Source organism: Pristis pectinata, chromosome 23, assembly GCF_009764475.1.
Source record: "Pristis pectinata isolate sPriPec2 chromosome 23, sPriPec2.1.pri, whole genome shotgun sequence".
Classification (NCBI taxonomy): domain Eukaryota; kingdom Metazoa; phylum Chordata; class Chondrichthyes; order Rhinopristiformes; family Pristidae; genus Pristis; species Pristis pectinata.
In genome coordinates, this window is record NC_067427.1 from 17893471 (window position 1) to 17912687 (window position 19217).

The following is a 19217-nucleotide window of genomic DNA, read 5'->3' on the forward strand; positions in this document are numbered from 1 at the left end:
GCCCTGTAAAAGAGGGTCAAATCCACCAGTGTTCCTGATCCTTGTTGCCATACACTGACCCCCTACTTGTGGTCAACCGTGTAAGACTAGGTCGGGTATCCTGCCAGTACGTTATAGTTACACAAGGCATTTGTTCAATACAGTACAGACGCGTAATGCCTGAGAAATTGTGCTTTCAGGATGAGGACTTTAAAAACACAAAAGCATGGAAAGAAATGTAACTAAAGGGTGACTTTTAGAACAAAAATCACTCGTCTTCAGATCACTAAATGTTTTGCTGAAGTCTGCTATGTAACAGCAATAACCATTACACCACTTGCACTTGTGTGACAGAACAAACTTTCTAGCTTTTTATCGGACAGGTGCTAAGTGAAATGTATTTTGAAAGCACTTATCTTGTATAGATGAAATTTTGAGAGGTACTGTATTGGAATGGGAGTAGAGGAATTTTTCATCAGTTGTTTAAAGCAATGTGGTAATCATACCTCACAGTGAGAGTTTGCATCTGGTAGCCCTGAATTCCCTTGTTTATTTTTTCCTTGTGTATCTCCTTCTGAGGAAACTCGGATGCTAGGTTTCATAACTTGTCAAAGTTTGGACATTTTGCTTGAGAAATCACTTGAAGCTTAGTTAGCGAGAATTAGCAAGGTGCTTAAGGACATCGCAGTTTTGCCTAGTCCAGTTTTCACCTGCTGAGGGTCACTGCATAGTGACCAAGAATGGAAACCTGGCTGAGCTTTTCCCATCTCTCTCTGAAGATTAACTCCATTGAGGATAATGGATATATGCAGTGGTGACCTGATTAAGATTACTCAGTGCAGATGGGAGTACATCTCTGACCTTCCTGCTTAAGAATCTCTTGCCATTTAGTGTATTTCCCAATTTACTTACTGGGGAGTCGGAAACCATTTGATATATGAAGTGTTTGCAGATTCATCAGATGTGTTGTTTGCCCAATGCACTCGCATCTGTGCTGTTTCTTAAGTTTGGTGGGTTGTTAGATGCAAAGCTCATGCTCATTCATCATCAGCCTTCCACTGAGTTGGAATAAAACCCAATTGCATAATTCACTGATATCCTAGCAGGATGCTCAGGTACCCTCTTGCTTTGGAATAGTATGTGCTACTTACTTGGGCTAGGTGGGACAGCAGGTTGGTTGCCTTTTAAAGGATGGAAGGGTAATGCTTTATACATGTTACTTTTTTGTAATTTGTTTTAAGAAAAGTTGAAGTGTATGACTGTGTTAGTGAAAAGAAATTAAGGGTGGAAGGAGGATAGTGTGAAGCATTGAGTCAAATGGCCTATTTCTGTGGTATGAGTTTTTTTGGTTTTGTTGTTATTCCTATGTAATGTGCAACAATGAATTCTAAAATTCTCTTTTTTGATGCCATCTGAAGTCCATCTTCTCGCAACTGAAGTTATCTCCAGGGCTGAAGAAGGTTCTTTTTGCAACTGCTTTGGGCACAGTGGCCTTGGCCTTGACAGCGCACCAGTTGAAGAGGAGACGGCGGAGGAAAAAACAAGATGCAGAGAAACTCAAGGAGTCTCAGCTCCCTTCTCTAGGGAAATTTGCACCCTTACGGAGAGGTAAGAAAGTGATTGCATTTGTTTTTTTTAAAAACTTCTTCACTTTGTTCCAGGAGAAGCTAACCATTTTTTGTAACAATATACCATTGGTCCAGGAGATGGCCATTATTCCTCTGACTGATCCCAGAAGGTAAATATCAGCACGGTATTCAACTGTGAAGGCCTCATTCATGCTCAAATGCTAACAGTGCACTTCATTGCAGAAGTAAGTAAATAACGTTACGGAGCAGCAAGCCTGGAGGTTTTATGCATTTCAAACACAAAAATACAGTTTCATTGGTTATACTTACCTACTTTAACATTTTGAGTGTGGTAGGTAGTTTTGCAGAATTATGTATTTAAAATGGGAGCTCAACCCAATTGACAGAATCCCTTTGAATATTCAAATACTGGTAGTTGGCCCAAGGGTTCTGAGTTGCAACACCCCAGACACCCAAAATATACCTCTTGTTAGAGTATTAATGGATGGCTCCCTGGATCTACAAGTAGCCAGAATATTAATTGACAAAACAGACATGGCCTGAACTGTATGTTAAGTTGCAGGGACATGTCTTTACCAATGTGTTAATGCAGAAGATGGCCACTTAATGCCTTTCCTGGTCTCATAGTGGGTGTTTCAATGAGGACCAATTAACATGGACATTTATTTATTGTGTTCCCCTGCCTAGTTACAATGGTATGGAATGGGAATGTCCCACGTTCAATGGCTGGTTTCAATGGCCTTGAAGTATCAGTGGATGTTGTATTGTTTAAAGAGTATTGTTCCACAGGTATCAACTATCGCTTACCTTGTCAGTTTGCAAAGCAAATCTCTTGAGTGGCCTCTTGTGGTGAAACTGCCAGCCTGTGTTCTTAAGAGACAATGGTGTCTGATTACTGCGGGAAGTTACATATAAACAGGTTTTGTTTTGAAGGCTGAGTTCTCTTTTGAATTAACTAATATTTATGGGAGCTCATTTGTATGTAGGTGTCCATAAACTGGGTGTTCATGACCTGGGGTGGGTCTGTCTGTACACTATTGTGAAACTCTGCTTCTCTCACTAGTGTTACTTCTACTTTAGTTCACTGATGTATTCAATGGGTTGTCTATTTCTCTAAAGGTTACCAATGTTTACCAAGGAGCAAGATGTATTTCCTTCATTCCATTTATTCTAAATGTATGATGAGTGGCATGTAGACTCCAGCCAGATTGAATATGTTGTGATGTCACTCTTCCCTGCAGCAACACCCCCTAAAAGAGTGCAGAGCCCAGGAAGTAAGAGTAATGATACTCTCAGCGCAGTATCCTCCAGTGTGCTTGGCAGGCGATCCAGCTCTTCCCACAGTCTGACATCAGTAAGGAATTTTCAAACTGTGTTGTTTTTCCATTAACTTATCTCGATGAAGAAATTATGGGGGAAAGTGAAAGGTAGTGGGACCAATTGGAAATATTTTACAGAGACTGCTAACACAACAGGCCAAATGACTGTCCTCTGTTCTGTAAAAGTGTGTGAATTTTGAAGCTTGTAAGAAGTGTTCAGTCTAGTCTTATTTTTGCCTGATACATGCAACTATCTACTTTGGGCCAGACCAGATTTAATCCTCATCCATAAATAATTTTGACTATTAAACTGGTCATTATACATTGCGGTGTACAAATTGGCTGCTGTATTTCCTGACAACAGGGACTGCATTTTGGAAGTAATTGGCTATAGAATACTTTATTATGTTTTGAGCTGTGAAAGGAGTTGCATAAATGTAAATTGTTCTGCTTTTATTATGCTTACTTGAAAGGTACGACCAGCAAACTCACCAAGTCCAGGCTTGCCAACTGAAACGTGGGAAGCAGAAATAGTTCAGGAAGAGAGTGAGATGGCAGAGGATTCCAATGCTGAGAACCTATATGTTATGGGTAGGAAGCTTTCACTGCAATCAAATATTACTTTTCTACACTTGAATCAATAGACAGATGCATTCAGGTAGAGTAGAAAGGCTGTACTTGATGACTGAGCTAAAAGTACATGATAACCATAACTTACAGTATGGTGTTTGTTTCTGTAATGAAGGATGTTTGAAAAATTCTGTATTAACCCACTTCTGATATTTGAATCCTTTCAGAAAAGCTCTGTATAATTGCTGAACACAAACAGTGGATGAGTTATGCTTGAATTATCATCTGAGTGGATGCTTGCTCTCTGGTCAGCAGTTAATGTAAAGAAATCATGCTGCCCAATGTGCCTATGAGAGCTGTCCAGTTATTCCCACTCCCAACACCAAATTCATTTTTTTCCTTTTTATGTACACGCCTAATACACTTTAAGAAGCTTGCGCTTCCACTACCCTACAGGCAGTGCATTCCAGATTATCGTAACTTGGTGCAAAAATATTTGTCAGCTCCCTTTGGTCCTTTAGCAGTTAGTGATTTTTGTAATGCCTGGAAACATCTTCCTCCCATGTAAACAATTCCTAATTTTCTTATCATTATTAAATCTCCCCTTTGTTGTAGGATGAACAGAGCCAACTTCTCTAGTCCTCCTTGTAATTGAAGTCCTCTATTCCATTCTATCTTTGCATCATCTAATTCCGGTACCCAGAATTAGATACAATTTCCAGTTTAGTTAAGCCAATGATTTTATAAAGGATTAATGAACTGATTAATGCAATCTTTCAGAATTGAATAAAAAGAAAATGGAAAGCTTGCATGTAACGAGTAGGTGATTAATGTACGTGGTGGCAGATTATTATTTTGATCTGACCTTGATTAAGTAGATTGCCTGTTTTGAACCTGAGTGCTCCTTTTCCTTATTCCCTGGCTGATGGGTAATGAGGTTGGGGAAAAGAAAATCAACTAATGTTGCTTTTTAGTGTGTTTGCTTGGGAACCTAATGAACAGATTACTCTACTTTCAGCTCGAGAATGAATTGAGAAACGGAGATTTGGAATTCAGGTTTTGGGCCAAGTGCTTGACCCTGCAATGATAATGCTAATTTATCATTCTAGAGTGCCTAAGTGTTTCACTTTGTAAAAATAGGGGCCAAAAATACAGAAGTCACTAATAAGTCCAATTTGGAATTCAACAAATAGGCTTAACATATTACCAGATGTTGAGGTGAATTGCATAAAACACTGTTTGAGCCAAATGATCTATTTCTTTCTTGTATATTCTATATTATGGAATTCTATTTACTGATTAGGGATGGCGCTGTTTGAAGAAGCATTGCAGAAGTGGGAACTCGCCCTCACTCAGCGGCAGAAGAGCAACTCTGAAACGGAAAGGAAGAATTATCTGATGAACCTGGGAGCAAGTGGTGGGACAGGGGATGGCTGTGAGGTACTCTATGCGAAACAGAAATGTAGGCTGTATAAAGCACTAGCCGGGAACTTCTTTGTGACTTTCCTTTTAATTTATTTGTTCATGGAATAGACGTTGCTGGCACTTATTGTCCATTCCTAATTGCTCCTGAAGTAGGTGCAACTGCCTTCAGCTACTTCACCATTGTCCTTCCTTGTATCGTAAGGTAAGGTTGCAGGCAGTGCAGCAGTTTCACAGCTCCAGTAACCTCGGTTCAGTTCCGACCTCCAGTGCTGTTTGCATGGAGTTTACATATTTTCCCAATGACTGCCTGGATTTTCTCTGGGTCTTCTGGTTTCCACCCACAATCCAGAGATGGTCTGCTGGTTGGGTTATAAAAATAGAAAATGCTGAGCAGGACTGACAACACCTGTAGAAAGAGAAATGGTTAACATTTCAGACCCAGGACCTTTAGTTAGTTTTCGGCAGGTGAGACGATGGGGGGGGGGTTGAGGGGAATGGGTAGAACAAAGGAAATATTCTGATAGGATGAGTCCAAATGCATTATTGGTTACAATTAGAAGCACATGTTACTACTCTGACTGAGTAATGTATTGTTAATGGTGAGGCTGTGGGATGTGCCCAGCAGGCCAAGCTTATGAACTGAATAAAATAAATTCATCCAATATCATGACAGGCAGAAGTGGCCAATTTTGATATGGACAGAGAGGAAGAGCGAGTTACCCAACATTGAAGAATTCCATGTTGGGTCTGGAAGGTTGCATTGTGCCCAGACAGAACGTGAGTGTTGTTCCTTAAGCTTGTATTGGACCTCTAGGTAGTGGTGTAGGAGTCCATAGTCAGAAAGATCAGAGTGGGATGGTAAATTTAAGTGGCAGGTTAATGGAAGCTTGGGGTCCTGCCTCCAGACTGAATGCAGGTGCTCTGCAAAATGACCACCCAATCTGCATTTGGTTTCTCCAATGTAGAGGAGACTGCTTTGTGAACACTGAAAGAAGTACACTAGATTAGAGGAAGTGTAAGTGAAATGCTGCTTAACCTGGATGGACAGTTTGGACCCCTGGAAGGGAAGAGGTGAAAGTACAGGTCTCCTGCAGTTGCATGGGAGAGTGCCATAAGATGGGGAGTGGTTGGTGGGAACAGAAGAACAAACCAGATGGTCACAAAGGTAATGACTCTGGTGGAGTTGAAGGAGTTGTTGTTCAATGTTAGGGCAAGTTCAGTCAGGCAAGTAAGTGAATTGATGGGGAGAACTGGTTAGTCTTCTCTTCAGGGAAGAAGTGGAGGGCTTTTAGATCCTCCTGACATATGATGAAGGTGCAAAGGGATTTAACATCCATAGTGAATTTGAACCAATTAGGACCAAGGGATTGAAGACTATTGAAGTGGCAGGTGGTAACCGAAGTGTCACGGATTTAAGTGGGAATGGACTAAACTAGGCGAGAAAGGATAGAGTCAAGGTAGAAAGCAATAAGTTCAGTGGGGCAAGATGACAGTTAGGTTAATTTGCCTACTGTGAATTACCCCTAGTATAGAAGTTTGTCTCTCTAGTTTAAAGAAGCTCTTTCTACACTGTATGGAAATATTAGTGGGGATGTTCACTGATGATTGTACAAATGTTAATTTCCATTCACAACTCCAACTTGCAAGACCTAGACTAATTTCAGGCATGGGCTAAAAAGTGGTAAGTATATATGTGCCACAAAAGTGCCAGGCAATGATGATTTCCAGCAAGAGAGAGTCTAACCACCTGCCTTCAGCATTCAGTGGCATTACCATCAGTGAGTACCCCAGCATTAATAACCTGGATACAATCCAGGACAAAACAACCTGTTTGATTGATACGCCATCAGCTGTTCTACCCATTCTGTGTCTCTGTCACTGGTGCACAGAGACTGCGGTTCCAGGCATTTACCCGAATTATTCAGGGCAATTGGCTTGATTAGAGTCTGATACAGAAGCCAGCAATGACTTTGTGTAGTTCAATTGCCAATCACGGACTGAAGAAAACCAAAAGAAAAATATCCCTGGTACTGGTAGTCAAACTTGAAAATACTAGGCAGTCCTGGCAGCATCTGTGGAGAGAAATACAAAGTCAACATTACAGATCTATGACCTTCCAGCAGAAAGATCACCAACCTTAAATGCTAACTCCGTATGCTAACCAGAGACTCTCAAATTCAAATCCCACCATGACAGGTGGAGAATTTAAATTTAAGTTTTAACAAATCAGGAATTAAAAACAAAACAGTCTAAATGATAGCAACCATCAAACCTCTAGATCGTCATAAAAACCCAACTAGTGCACTTGTGTCCTTAACTGGCCTGGTGTCTGTGACTCCAGACCCATCGATGTGATATCCCTCCTCAGATTTTTAATATATTTTTGAATTCTGGGCATCACTAAAAAGTGCAGCATTTATTGCCCTGAGGTGGTGATAGTCATCTTCCTGAACCACTACAATGTTTTTGGTGAAGGTATTTTTTATTGCTTAAAGAAGCAATAATGAAAGAGGAGTGAACTGTGACAGACAATGTTCTGTATCTTTGGTTTTAAACAAGACATCGTTCCTAAAAGTTTTGACTAAGAACAAATCTCAAGCTGTCTCAGTACACAGTTTAAATGGTGAAGTGTCATAGCACATTGAAAAGGGCAGGAAGAGCATATCCATTTTCTGTGAGATTGTGGTCATAGCAGGAATCCTGACTGATTCTTCCCTTCTTGACAATGAGTCTCTGAAGCCTACCACAGACCAAGCCAAGATCAGCTGCGACCTTTTATCTGTGTACTTCAGCAACTTGCAAAACAACAATGTCATTTGAGCTAAAATGAAGGATCCTACTGACCCAGCTACATGCTTTGCCTCTGCTGAGTTAACTGGTCACAGCTGTGGTGACCATGTTGTATTTGGTATCAGTGTCAACATGTACTACTTATTGATTTGTATCCCATGATGTTATTTTTGGCTTTGGTGGTTGGGAGCGGCAGGAAGTGGCGGCAAGGCGATAAAATTGAGGTGGGAGAAGGATAAAATGAAATAAACAGTATGTTGAAATCTTCAAATTCAAATAATTAAACAGGAATCCCGAAGGAAGGAGTTTTCACAGAAGCTGGAAGCTCTACTTCATCGAGCCTACCGACTGCAAGAAGAGTTTGGGGAGACTGTACCTTCAAACAGTCTGTTGGCTGATTTTGGTAAGTTCCTGTTCTAAAGATGGAAAGAAGTTTTTTGTTGCAAACAGATTGTGCAATTATAGTAGATTTTTAATGAGAATTAATTGGTACAGATTAGTGGAAACCTTTCCAATTTTGTATGTGCCTAGAGTGTGTTGGTGCACTAGCTCTTCCCTATGGAGAGGAATCTGCGAGATACTATGTGGATGATGATATCACTGTGACTTCAGAGGACTCGTTTGTTTCAGCGGCAGAGGTGAGCTTAATCTTAGTTGTATCCACAGTAAAATTATGTTGAAGTGACTGTCTAATTTTGTCCTGTCTCTGTTCATTGTTCCATCTCTGTTTTCTCCTTCTGAAAACTCATATTCATCCAGAGCTCTGCTTGTATTCTAACCCCTGCCAAGCCACTCTGCTCACTGGTCTATGCTGACTCCATATCTGGAAAGGCTGCAGATTATCTTTGTATATTAATCCCTCTATGGTCTTGACCTCTCTGTCCTCAATTGAGGTTTCTGGAATTCTGGCCTCTTGTCTGTATTCTAGTCACTTAGCCCTACCATTGGTAGTTGTTTCTTCGGCTCTCTTGGCTCTGACCTCTAGAATTCCCTTATGGAAACATCCTCCACCTCTCTTTTCCTACCCCCTCCTTTAAGACCCTAAAGTTTACCTTTTGACCAAATTTTAGTTACTTGTTCTAATATCTCAGCCATTCATGGGATGCGAATGTCCAGGGAGCCTGGCCTTTATTATCCATCCCCATTTGCCTTGAGAAGGTGGCTGCTTAGCATTGTTTCATTCCTAATGAATGTGGTCCCATAGTGCAAATAACTAGAAGTTTGATTTGGGAGGATGAAGATATGGTGATATTTCCAAGTCGGGTTTGTGTGTGATACAGAGGGTTTCTTGCAGATGTTTGTAATTTGATGTGCATGATGATTTTGTCTTTTTTGGTGTTAGACTTTGTGGAAATAGTGGGTGTTGTAGAATTCTTTCAGTGCATTTTGTGAGTGCTGCTGTGGTGGAGAGGTTTTAGGGAGTTGGGAGAATATTAACCTTTGACCTATTCATGAGGACACAGTACTTTTGTTGCTGGTCTAGATAAGTTTCTGGTCGGTGGTGATCACCAGATGATGCTGGAAGTTTTAATAATTACTACAAACATCCATTGCAAGCCCACAAACTCCTACAGCTATCTCAACTAGCCTTCATCTCACCCTGCCTCTTGTAAGGACTCTATTCCATTCTCTAATTCCTCCATCTCTGTCGTATTTGTCCTGATGAGACTTCCCTCACAGGTGCTTCTGAGATATCTCCTATCTTCACAAGCCATGTTTATTCACACTCATAGTTATCAGAACCCTTAACCCAATTTCATTTATTTCCCACACCTCCGCTCTCATCCCCTCTCTTAGACAGAGCAAGGATAGAGTTCCCCTAGTCCTCGCATTCCACCACTTGCCTCTGTATTCAATGGGTCATCCTTCACAATTTCCATCACCTTTATTAAGATCCCACCACCAGCCACATCTTCCCCTTCCTTTTGGCATTCTGAAAAGACTTGTTTCCTTTGCAGCTCCCTGCTAATCCATCTTCACCAATATCTTCCCTTCTCAGGGAACTTTCCCAGGCAACTGCAGGAGATGCAGCACCTGTCCTTTTTATCTCTTTCCTTCCCACCACTTAGAGATCCAAACAGTCTTTCCAGGTGAAGTAGAGATTTACATGCACTTCATCCAATCTAATATACTGTATTTGATGCTCCTCTACCTTAGAGAAACCAAATAAAGACTGGGTTCAATCTGTAGGGGTGACCCTGCACTTCCAGTTGCCTGTCCCTTCAATTCTCCACCCCACTCCTACTCTGGCATACCTGCACTGTTAAGACAAAGCCCAACTCAAGGTTGAGGAACAGCATCTATACCTTCCAGATTCAATATTGAATTCAGCATTTATACTCCTTTGCATCAACAGATAACCTCATTAGTAGTTTATCCCAATAACAACCCTGGGATATTCCTTTTATCCTTTCCATCCCTCCCTGACCTTCTCTACAATGTAACACTGTAAGGAGTGGAAAAGAGAGAGAACAAGTCAAAGCATCTTCAACCTGAAACACTAACTTTGTTTCTCTTTCCATAGATGTATGTTGAGTATTTCCAGCATTTTCTGTTTGTCTCAGTAATTGTAATGCCATTCAATGTCCAAGGATGGTGTTAACTGGCAATTGGTGGCACAAATGTTATTTTCTACTTCATGACTCAATTCTGAAAGCTGTTCAGGTCTGACTGCATGCAAGGATGAGATGTGTCATTACCTGAGGAGTCATGTATGGATTTAGTGCAACCAGTGAATATCCCCAGAGGAACTCCTTGTAGCAATATCCTGAGGGTGAGATGATCATATCTGTTTGTGCTAGGTATAACTTGAGTTTTCTCCATTTCCTGTTGACTTCTTCAATTTTACTAGGCTCCCTGTTGCAACCCATGTTCAATTGCTGCTGACTCGAGGATAGTCACTTGTCTTGTTGTCTTGCTTCTGGAATTTGTTTTGTTTTTGTTCTTGTTTGGTGCAAGAAGGTGAAGAAGTTTAGGGCCATACGATTGTGATATATCCAAAATGAGTATGAGGGTGGTTAGTATTAACTAAGTGACACTTGTTAATCTATCAGTGGCAGCTTCCATCACTGCCAATGGCAATGAGTAGACTGAGCAATTAATTGGCTTTTTGAGGAAGTGATGTTCCTGAGCGTTTCTTCACCCCCGCGCCCCCCCCCCCCCCCCCCCCCCCCGCAACCAACTGGATGCTGGAGGTAGATGTACCAGACAGCTTGCATGGATGTTTAAGTTCTGGAGCACAGATGTTCTCCACTGCTGGGATGTTGTCAGGATTTATAGGCTTTATTATATACAGTGTTGATTCAGGTCACATGGTGTGAATTGATTGCGAACTGGCATCCATGATGGAGGAGATGCCAGGAGTAGACCATATATCATCCAGTTGACACTTGTGGCTGAAGCTTGTTGCAAACTGTTACTTGTCTTTTGCAACCATGTCGGCTGCACCATTTTCGAGAATAAGAATATTATGGAATTGCCTCCTTCTATTTGTTAATTATCAACCAACATTTGTGTGGAGGACTTTAGAGCCTTGATCCAATTGTCTTCTGTGAAGTGCTGCTTTGTGGATTTTTTTTCCCATTAACAGTGAGGCTCAGGCTACAGGTCTATACCAGGTCTTTTGAAAGAGCTAATCAATGAATCCTTCTACTCTTTACCAATAGCCCTGCAATTTATTTTCCATTTCAATTGTACATCGAATTACCATTTGAAACTTAGTAATGAATCTGTTTCTACTTACTGCCCTTTCAGGCAGTGCATTCCAAATCATAACCCCATGAGTTTAACTTTTTTTTTTGCCAATTATCTTCATTACAAGTCCTTCTGACAGTGGAAGCAGCTTCTCCCTACTTTACCTGTCAAAACCCCTTGTAATTTTGAACACGATTATCAAATCTTATCTTGCCAAGCTCTTGCTCTCTCCTGCCTCCATGTTTGGTCGTATTCAAGCAAAGTAATATGCGAGTGCTGTTAACAGAAGCTATGCCTATTTTCTTAATGTACGTAGCTCTTGATAGATCACATTTGTGCACTGTTGTTGGCAGAAGATGTGGCTTGGTTTCCTCACCTATGCAGTTCCTCACTGGTCACCAATTGCCATGCTCAAGTTGCACACATTGGTTTGAAAATTTCCACAGAAGTTTTAGGAGCTACTCATTGTTTGGTGGAATTGAGTGCAACAGTACCAGCCATATGTTCTTTCATGAAATAAAATGTGAGATCCTTGCCCTCGAAACTTTCTTAAGAATATCACTGGCTCTAGCTCAGTGAAATATTTTACTGGGTTTAATGTTTGATGGAATTAGTATTTCCCTTTTCCTTACTTGAAGAAAGCATTTTATAATTTCTGTATCAGCTTCTTCTACTTCATCACAGCTTGTGTTGGTGACTAAGCCTCCTGTACACGCTTGGCTGTTTCCCTGTCATCCAGTACCGAATGCACACCGATCAATCAAGAAATTTAGTTGCTGTTGGACTGGATGTCATTGTAGATTTGTGAATGCAATGGGTGATGGATGCTAAGGAAAATGCAAGTTAGGATATGGTTAAGGTTTTGGATGAACTCCAATTCATGAAGAGTGCAAGGGCGGACAGGAGGGTGTTTGGATTGTTAATTGTTGCTCTGCAGTTACTATTCCGTCCACAGACTGAACCTGGGACTTTGGGCATGGCTGATTGCTGGTTGCCCAAAAGACCATTGAGGGACTTAACTGGGGCCTTGCAATGAGAGGGAAAGAAAACTGTCTAAAATAAATTCTGCATTTGTAAGCAGGTTGAGAAGGGCCAGCCCTCTGTTTGCATATTAGGTCTGGCAGAAATTTCCAAGTCAGATTCAAATTACAATACCGCAGACTCTACCAGATAACCCTGGACATAGAAGGACAAGCTGAGGAAGAGGAAAGCTGACTCAGGAGAATTGTATCCTATTACAACATTTAAGACACCATGCACGAAAAAAATTAAATGTCATTCATACTTTTTATATCTGCAGCTATTTGATTCTTCATTTGATGAGGAGAGATTCTACTTGTCCAGACCGTCTGCTTTGTACGAGGAAGCCATGAGGGTTGTTCGAGATGACAGGGTCTCTTGCCGGTCATTCAGGTACAAGATAGTATTTTTCTTGGGGTCTCTTGCCTCCACACTCTTCTCTGTAAATAGTTGCTGGAGAGCAACAAATGTGGGGTGATGTCAGCAGCTCTTTGGTGTTCTGTCAGGTTGACAGTGAATGGGGGCAGGTTGGTTAATGGGATTGGATGGGTGAAGCTGTGCTACATATATTTCCATTTGTTGTCCCAGCAGTATTCAGTGCAGGCAATTGTTAGTAGTAAGAATCTTGTTTGATTGCTTCTAGGTACCAGCTAGCATAGGAAACCCACCTTTTGTTTACTAAATCCTTAAGGACTTTGAAATCCCCCTCTCCTGAGCCAGTCATGATATCTTCCAAGAACCCTTGTGATCCTGACTTTCTGGTTGTTTGTCAATTCCTGATTCCTTCACTCACTCCACTGTTTTGCAGTTTTTCCTTCAGCAACCTTTATTCTAAAGCCTGGAATTCCCTTCCCAGATCACTCTATTTCTCTCTGCTGCTATAAATCTCAAAATTATGCATTTAATAAGGCATTTAGTCACATATTCTAAGGTGTTTGGAATAATTAAAGGATTTGTTTGGGTAGATCTGATGGAAACATCCTGAACAAGGTATTCTTAAAATAAGAGGTAGGAATAATATCTGAAAACACTTCTATGCACAAATTTTACTTCCTTGTAAGATACCTTGCAAAGTTTCACTAAATTAAATGCAACTGTAATGTAGTCTGCTGTAACAAGTTAGACTCAAAAAAACCAGTAATGGTATTATTCTTCAATCAGTGTTTCATCCCTTTTCTAGTCAGTTACAGCAAAGCTGATGGGCATTTGTGTATTTCAGAACTGAGCTCTTGGAGTGCTACAATGACGAGGACTTCCTGGCAAAACTACATTGTGTGCGTCAGGCATTTGAGGTAATCTTATTGATGAGGCTGCTGAATGGGTGAAGGAGACAAGTGCTGTAGTAATATGCCAGTGTAAAATTCCACAAGATGTGTAATAAAATGCGCTTCACTTGCATGATGACTGTGAACCAGTCGTGGGCTTAGACTGTTAATGTTTTTCTCCATATTGCATATTTCGTGATCCTGTTCCTGATCTCACTCCTTTGGGGCAAGGGGCAAAGTGCATACTTTCTTCTTGTGAACTGCAGAAAAGAGAAAGTTAAGGCATGACCTAATGGAAGATTCTTCAAATGTTGTGTTTGGTAAGATAGACATAGAACAGATGCTTCTAGTTGCAGAAACCAGAGAGTTGCTAAAGCTCACTGAAAGAATTCAGGAGAACCATCTTATCCACAGAACTGAGCAAGTGGAGTTCATTACCACCGAGTGGTAGAGGCAAAGAGCATAGATGCATTCAAGAGGAAGCTCGATGAAATGAGGGAGAAATAAGTAGAAATAAAGAGGGTGGGAAGGGTCGTTAGTGTCATGTGGAGTGTAACGACTGGTGTAAATCAGCTGGATGGACTAAACCTGTTTCTGCACCAACCCCATTCTGGCAGGTTACAGGGGAAAGAGTCATTTGTATTTTCTCTAAGCCTGGAGAAGTGATGGTGTAGTTACTTAAGAGCCTGCATTGTATAGGTGCTGTATCACAGACTGGTGAAATATGAAACTCCTGAGCTTGTAATTTTTTAAATAAAATTGTATGTTTTTAAAATTTTAATAAAAATTAAATTTAAAAATATGTGGACGTTGCTGGCAAAGACAGCACTTATTACATATTCACTAATGCTCAAAAAAAAGCACACTGCTTGAGGAGGCTTTATATTGCAAAGGAGTGAAGGAAAGGATAAGAGAAAACAGCGATACAGTGGTTGAGTTTGGGGGGCTAGTGGGGGAGATAATGTTATTTCTGGATTTATTTCAAATCTATTTCTGATTGGGGCGGGGGAATGTTGTGTCATTAGATATTTTAGAGAGTTTTGAGGCCAGTGAAGGATTGAAGAACTGATGTCTCAAAAGTTGAGGGAAATAAAAGAAAACAGGAGACTTGAGCAACTTTTCTTAATGTATGAAGGGGTGGCAGTTAAGCATAGTGATGGAACAGTTGGCCACAAACAGAATTTGAAACGAATTGGTGAATTTCCTTTTGTGGAAAGTGTCTTGGGGTTAATACTTGTCGAGTCACAAAATGGACTCCTGAGAGGTTTAGAACATTAGGCCAGATGGATCAATGGTCTATTCTTGCCAAAAACATTACCACATTACTATGTAATTTGTACAGCAAAAACAGAGAAATTACACATCACATTGACATCGTTGAGCAACTTTTTACTGATATATATTGAATGTATGGAATTTTCCAAGTGTATATGCATGTCAGAGAGGGGAGGTGATCTGTTGGCTGTTAAGCCCTCTGGTCATATAGCCTGTTGCCATTCAAAGCAAAGTTCACGTGAAGTACCAGAGGTTTGCTGGTGGAGATTTCACCACCTTTGGATCAATGCCTTCAGTTTAGGAAGGAAGAAGTTTACATGGAAAGTGCTTTATTATAAAGAGGACAATGAAGAGAACCTGAATAGAAAGTTACTTTTGCTAAAATGAATACTTTTCCCTGTTTAACTTGTTTCATTTTAGGAAATATGAATTGTAAGGAACTTGGTTTTCTTCCTTTTCCTGGCTCTAGGCATCACTGCTCTTTTCTCATTGTGTTTATATGGTGGTGTTGGCAGTATAAACTGCATGGAGCATATCCAGTTTCAACTTCTATTAAAAATTTACTGTTGTCACAGATACTACTGCAAGAGGAGGAAAACAGACTTTACTTCAGTGAAATTGGAAAGCAGATGATCACAGGACTGATGTCAGCTGCGGGAAAGGTTAAAAACAAATATTGCACCTCCTCCCTTTCCTTCCCCTTCCCCTCCATTGCACTTACCCCAACCTCCCTTCCTTCCCCCACCAACTAATTATATTTAATTCTGTACTCTGTGCTTATAGATGGATGGCAGAAGGATGACTAGATATGATCTCATTATTGTCTTCTATCATGACTTGAGAACTAGATTGTCAATCTAGTACAGTTTAGAAGGGTATGTTGTGGAGGAGGAGATAGACTTACTGGGAGAACAGACAAAAGGCCTCATTTAGTGGTGTGGTGGTGGAGAGGGGAGCGGGTGAGTGGATGATGAATGATGGGTACACTCCTAGCAACGTTGTAACTGAGTGTTACTGCTGGCTTCTAATGGCTGGGGACGAAAAAGGAGTCTTGACCACTATCCATTGACTCTTGTGTAGTACATAGAAGTAACAGGAATGGACAGAGTATAGCTTCTGTGATGCCATTATCATCTGGGTTGTTGCATCTATGCCAAATGTGTAGATTTTAAGTAGGGTGAGATCTATAAGGCACCTGACCACCGTAACCAAGAAGAGTGGTAGAGGGAACCATGACCAAGAAGAGGGAAATAGAATTATGGAATTTTGCCATACAGAAGGAAGTTGTTCAGCGCATTCTTCCTTCTCATTGAAAGAGGCGGTCAATTAGATCAATTCCCCTGCTTTTTATCCCCCTAACTGTACAGAGTTGGCACTGAATCGTCTTCTACCACCTTGTCAGACCAAATGATAAATTGTTGTTTTTTCTAAAAATAATCTCCCTTCTTAATTGCCTTAATCTAGATCCTTCTCTAATTAATCTTGTGCCAGTCCTTGTCCTTGTGCTTTTGATATTTAATCAAATCCCAACATAACCTCTTCAGCAGAAGAACTGAAGGAATGGAAAATAACTAAATTGCTGGAGTTGTAATTTTCTGCTTCAGTTCCACCTGTCACAACTTCCAGTTTTGCAAGTGGTAAACACTAAGGGAGCAAATTCCTGCCATTGTTTCTCTGTTCGTCTCAATCTATCCCAATGTAGTAGGAAGACCCCATCTTGGTGCCCTGAGTAACTCTAATCAACTAGGGGCAATGTTGGTTTGCAAGTTAATAGTGGTGTGGTTGGACTGGCTGAAGAAAGAGAGGTGATTGTGGGCAGGAATTATGTCAAAATCTGATCTTCCCATCACTGTAATGTAAGAAATAATCACATTGTTCCTTGTCTGTTTGCATCACTTACAGAATGTCAATAGATTCCATGAGACCTACAAAGAAATGTTGCACTACGCAGGAAGAGAAGAAACCTGGGAGACAACAGAACGAGAACTCAAGGGACGAGGGGTAGATACCATGATTATTTCAGCAGTTGCTTGGGGGAGGATTTAGAAGTGAACTATCATTGAATTGTCATGATGTTTTTGATTTGCTTTATTGGCCTTGATGATAAAATGTCACTCCCCATCAACATTCCATTGAGGAAAATTATCTGCATCAGGATGAAACAAAAACAGTAGATGCTGGTATTCAGCAGGTCAGGCTGCATCTGTGGAGGGAGGAACAAAACTAACCTTTCATTGTAACTGGAAAAATGAAGAACTAAGTGTATTTTAAGTTGATGGGAGGGAGAAAATGTGATAGGGTGAAGACAAAAACTGGATAACACATGTTGAGATAAATGATTGTAATTATAGCTGGTCTGCCTGGAGGAATGTAATTAGAGGGAGAAGAGTAAATGCAATGCTGGAACTGTGAATTGCAGAACATAGCGGTCATTGGAAATCTGAAATATATTCGAATGCTGGAGGTACTCAGCAAATCAGGTAGCATCTGTGGAAAAAGGTAAAAACCTGAGTTGATGTTATAGGTGGATGACCTTGCATCAGAACTGACTACTTCTGATATAAGCAGGAAAGGCTGTTGACTCCCAGTCACTAACCTCATTTCCTTGGGAGACCTTCCCTCCATAGCCTCCAGTTTCAATTTCCTAGCCCTGCATATTTCACTTCTACCTCCCAAAGATCCATAAACAGGCCCTTGCCTGTTGAAGACCCATCATTTAACCCTCTTCTTGTCCCACATAACTAATTTCTTCCTACTTTGACTTTATTCTTCTCTTGTCTAACCCCTTTCCACTTACGGCACCTCTGATGCCATCTGCTACCTTGACGGTTTCCTGGTCCCAGATGATGTCTTCACCATGGATGTCCAATTTTTCTCCCACACTTCCATCTTGTAGAAGGATGGCATAAGGGCTCTTCACCTCTTCCTTGAATATAGGCTCAGCCAGTTTTCCTGCATCACCACCCTCATTTGCCTGGCTGAACAATTTTGCATTGAACAATTTCTTCATCTCCAGTCATTTCCTCCAAGTTTCTCATGCCTGTTCTTTTATGGCATATGTGCTTGTTTCAGTCTTAATTAGGCCCCCTCCCTCACCTCCATTACATTGACTGTACCTGTGCTGTTTCCTGCACTTAGGGAGAACTTGAAAAATTCATTATTTTTGCTGCGCTTGATTTGATATGGTTATATACTGCTCTGAATTGTCTCAGGGTATAGGTTAGTCACCAATATCCACTACAAGCTCACAGACTCCCACATCTGTTGACTTCACCTCCACCTACCCTGCTTCTTATAATGGCTGTGTTCCTTGTTCTGAGTTTCTCCAGCTCCATTGTATCTGTTCTAGTAATGAGACTTGTCATATCAGTATTTCTGAGATGTCCTACTTTTTCCTTAACCATCGCTTTCCCTCTACTTTTGTTTACAGAGCTCTCACACACGTCTTCTGTTTCCTGCGCTTCTTTTCTCACCAGCCAGAGCAAAAATAGTTTCCCTTAACCTCACCTTCCACCATATTAGCCTCCACATTCACTGGATCAATTTCCATAATTTCTACCATCTTTAAGGAGATGATCAAATGGATCTTTCTGTCCTCTCCCCTTCCAGCATTCAGAAGAGACCATTTCTCCCACCGCCACCCCCCCCCCCATGACTGTTGTTCATTAATCTCCATTCCCCTTCTCTCACAAATGTCCCATGCAACAGAAGGAGCTGCAGCACTGACCTTTTATCTTGTTTCTCCTTATCATCCAGGGACCCAAACTGTTCTTCCAAGTGAAGCAGCAGTTCACTTGCATTACTTTGTGAGCACCAAATGTAAAACACTGTGTGGTTTTGCCTACACTGGAGAAACCAAACAGGGTGATCACCTTGTGGAGCAACCTCGTTCACTCCATGGAGGTGATCCTGAGCATCTAGTCACCTATGATTTTAGTTCTCCATTCTACTCCTACTTGGAGTTTTGTCTTTGGCCTCCTATGTTGTTCCAACAAAGTACAATGTAAGTTTAACAAACAGGTCTCATCTTTTGTATGGCCATATTGGAGTTTGTGGGACTTGATTAAAGAATTCAACAACTTCAGATAACAAACCTTTCCTGTTTGTGTCAGAACTGATCAGTTCTGAGTAAGGTCATCCACTGGTAAGATTAACTTTTTTTTTCTCTCTCTCCGATATGCTAGCAAATCTACTGATTCTTTTATTTCTGATTTCCAAGCAACTGCTATTTTCTGCCTCTCATAGTTCCAGCAATTTTTCCTCTAGTATTTTTTTGGCTTCATTCATCTCCC

At 40.9% G+C, this 19217-nt stretch overlaps 1 protein-coding gene across 3 annotated transcripts in view; it reads left to right on the forward strand.

The window, feature by feature from the left end:
• miga2 (mitoguardin 2) overlaps positions 1-19217 on the forward strand; it is a 47172-nt gene that overhangs the window by 16535 nt on the left and 11420 nt on the right. For all 3 annotated transcript variants that reach the window (XM_052036980.1, XM_052036978.1, XM_052036979.1), the window contains 10 exons: positions 1398-1587; positions 2810-2922; positions 3361-3478; positions 4761-4897; positions 7961-8075; positions 8204-8310; positions 12666-12778; positions 13605-13677; positions 15501-15587; positions 16828-16926. In XM_052036980.1, the coding sequence (XP_051892940.1) occupies positions 1398-1587; positions 2810-2922; positions 3361-3478; positions 4761-4897; positions 7961-8075; positions 8204-8310; positions 12666-12778; positions 13605-13677; positions 15501-15587; positions 16828-16926 (1152 nt within the window). The remainder of the gene's footprint in view (positions 1-1397; positions 1588-2809; positions 2923-3360; positions 3479-4760; positions 4898-7960; positions 8076-8203; positions 8311-12665; positions 12779-13604; positions 13678-15500; positions 15588-16827; positions 16927-19217) is intronic.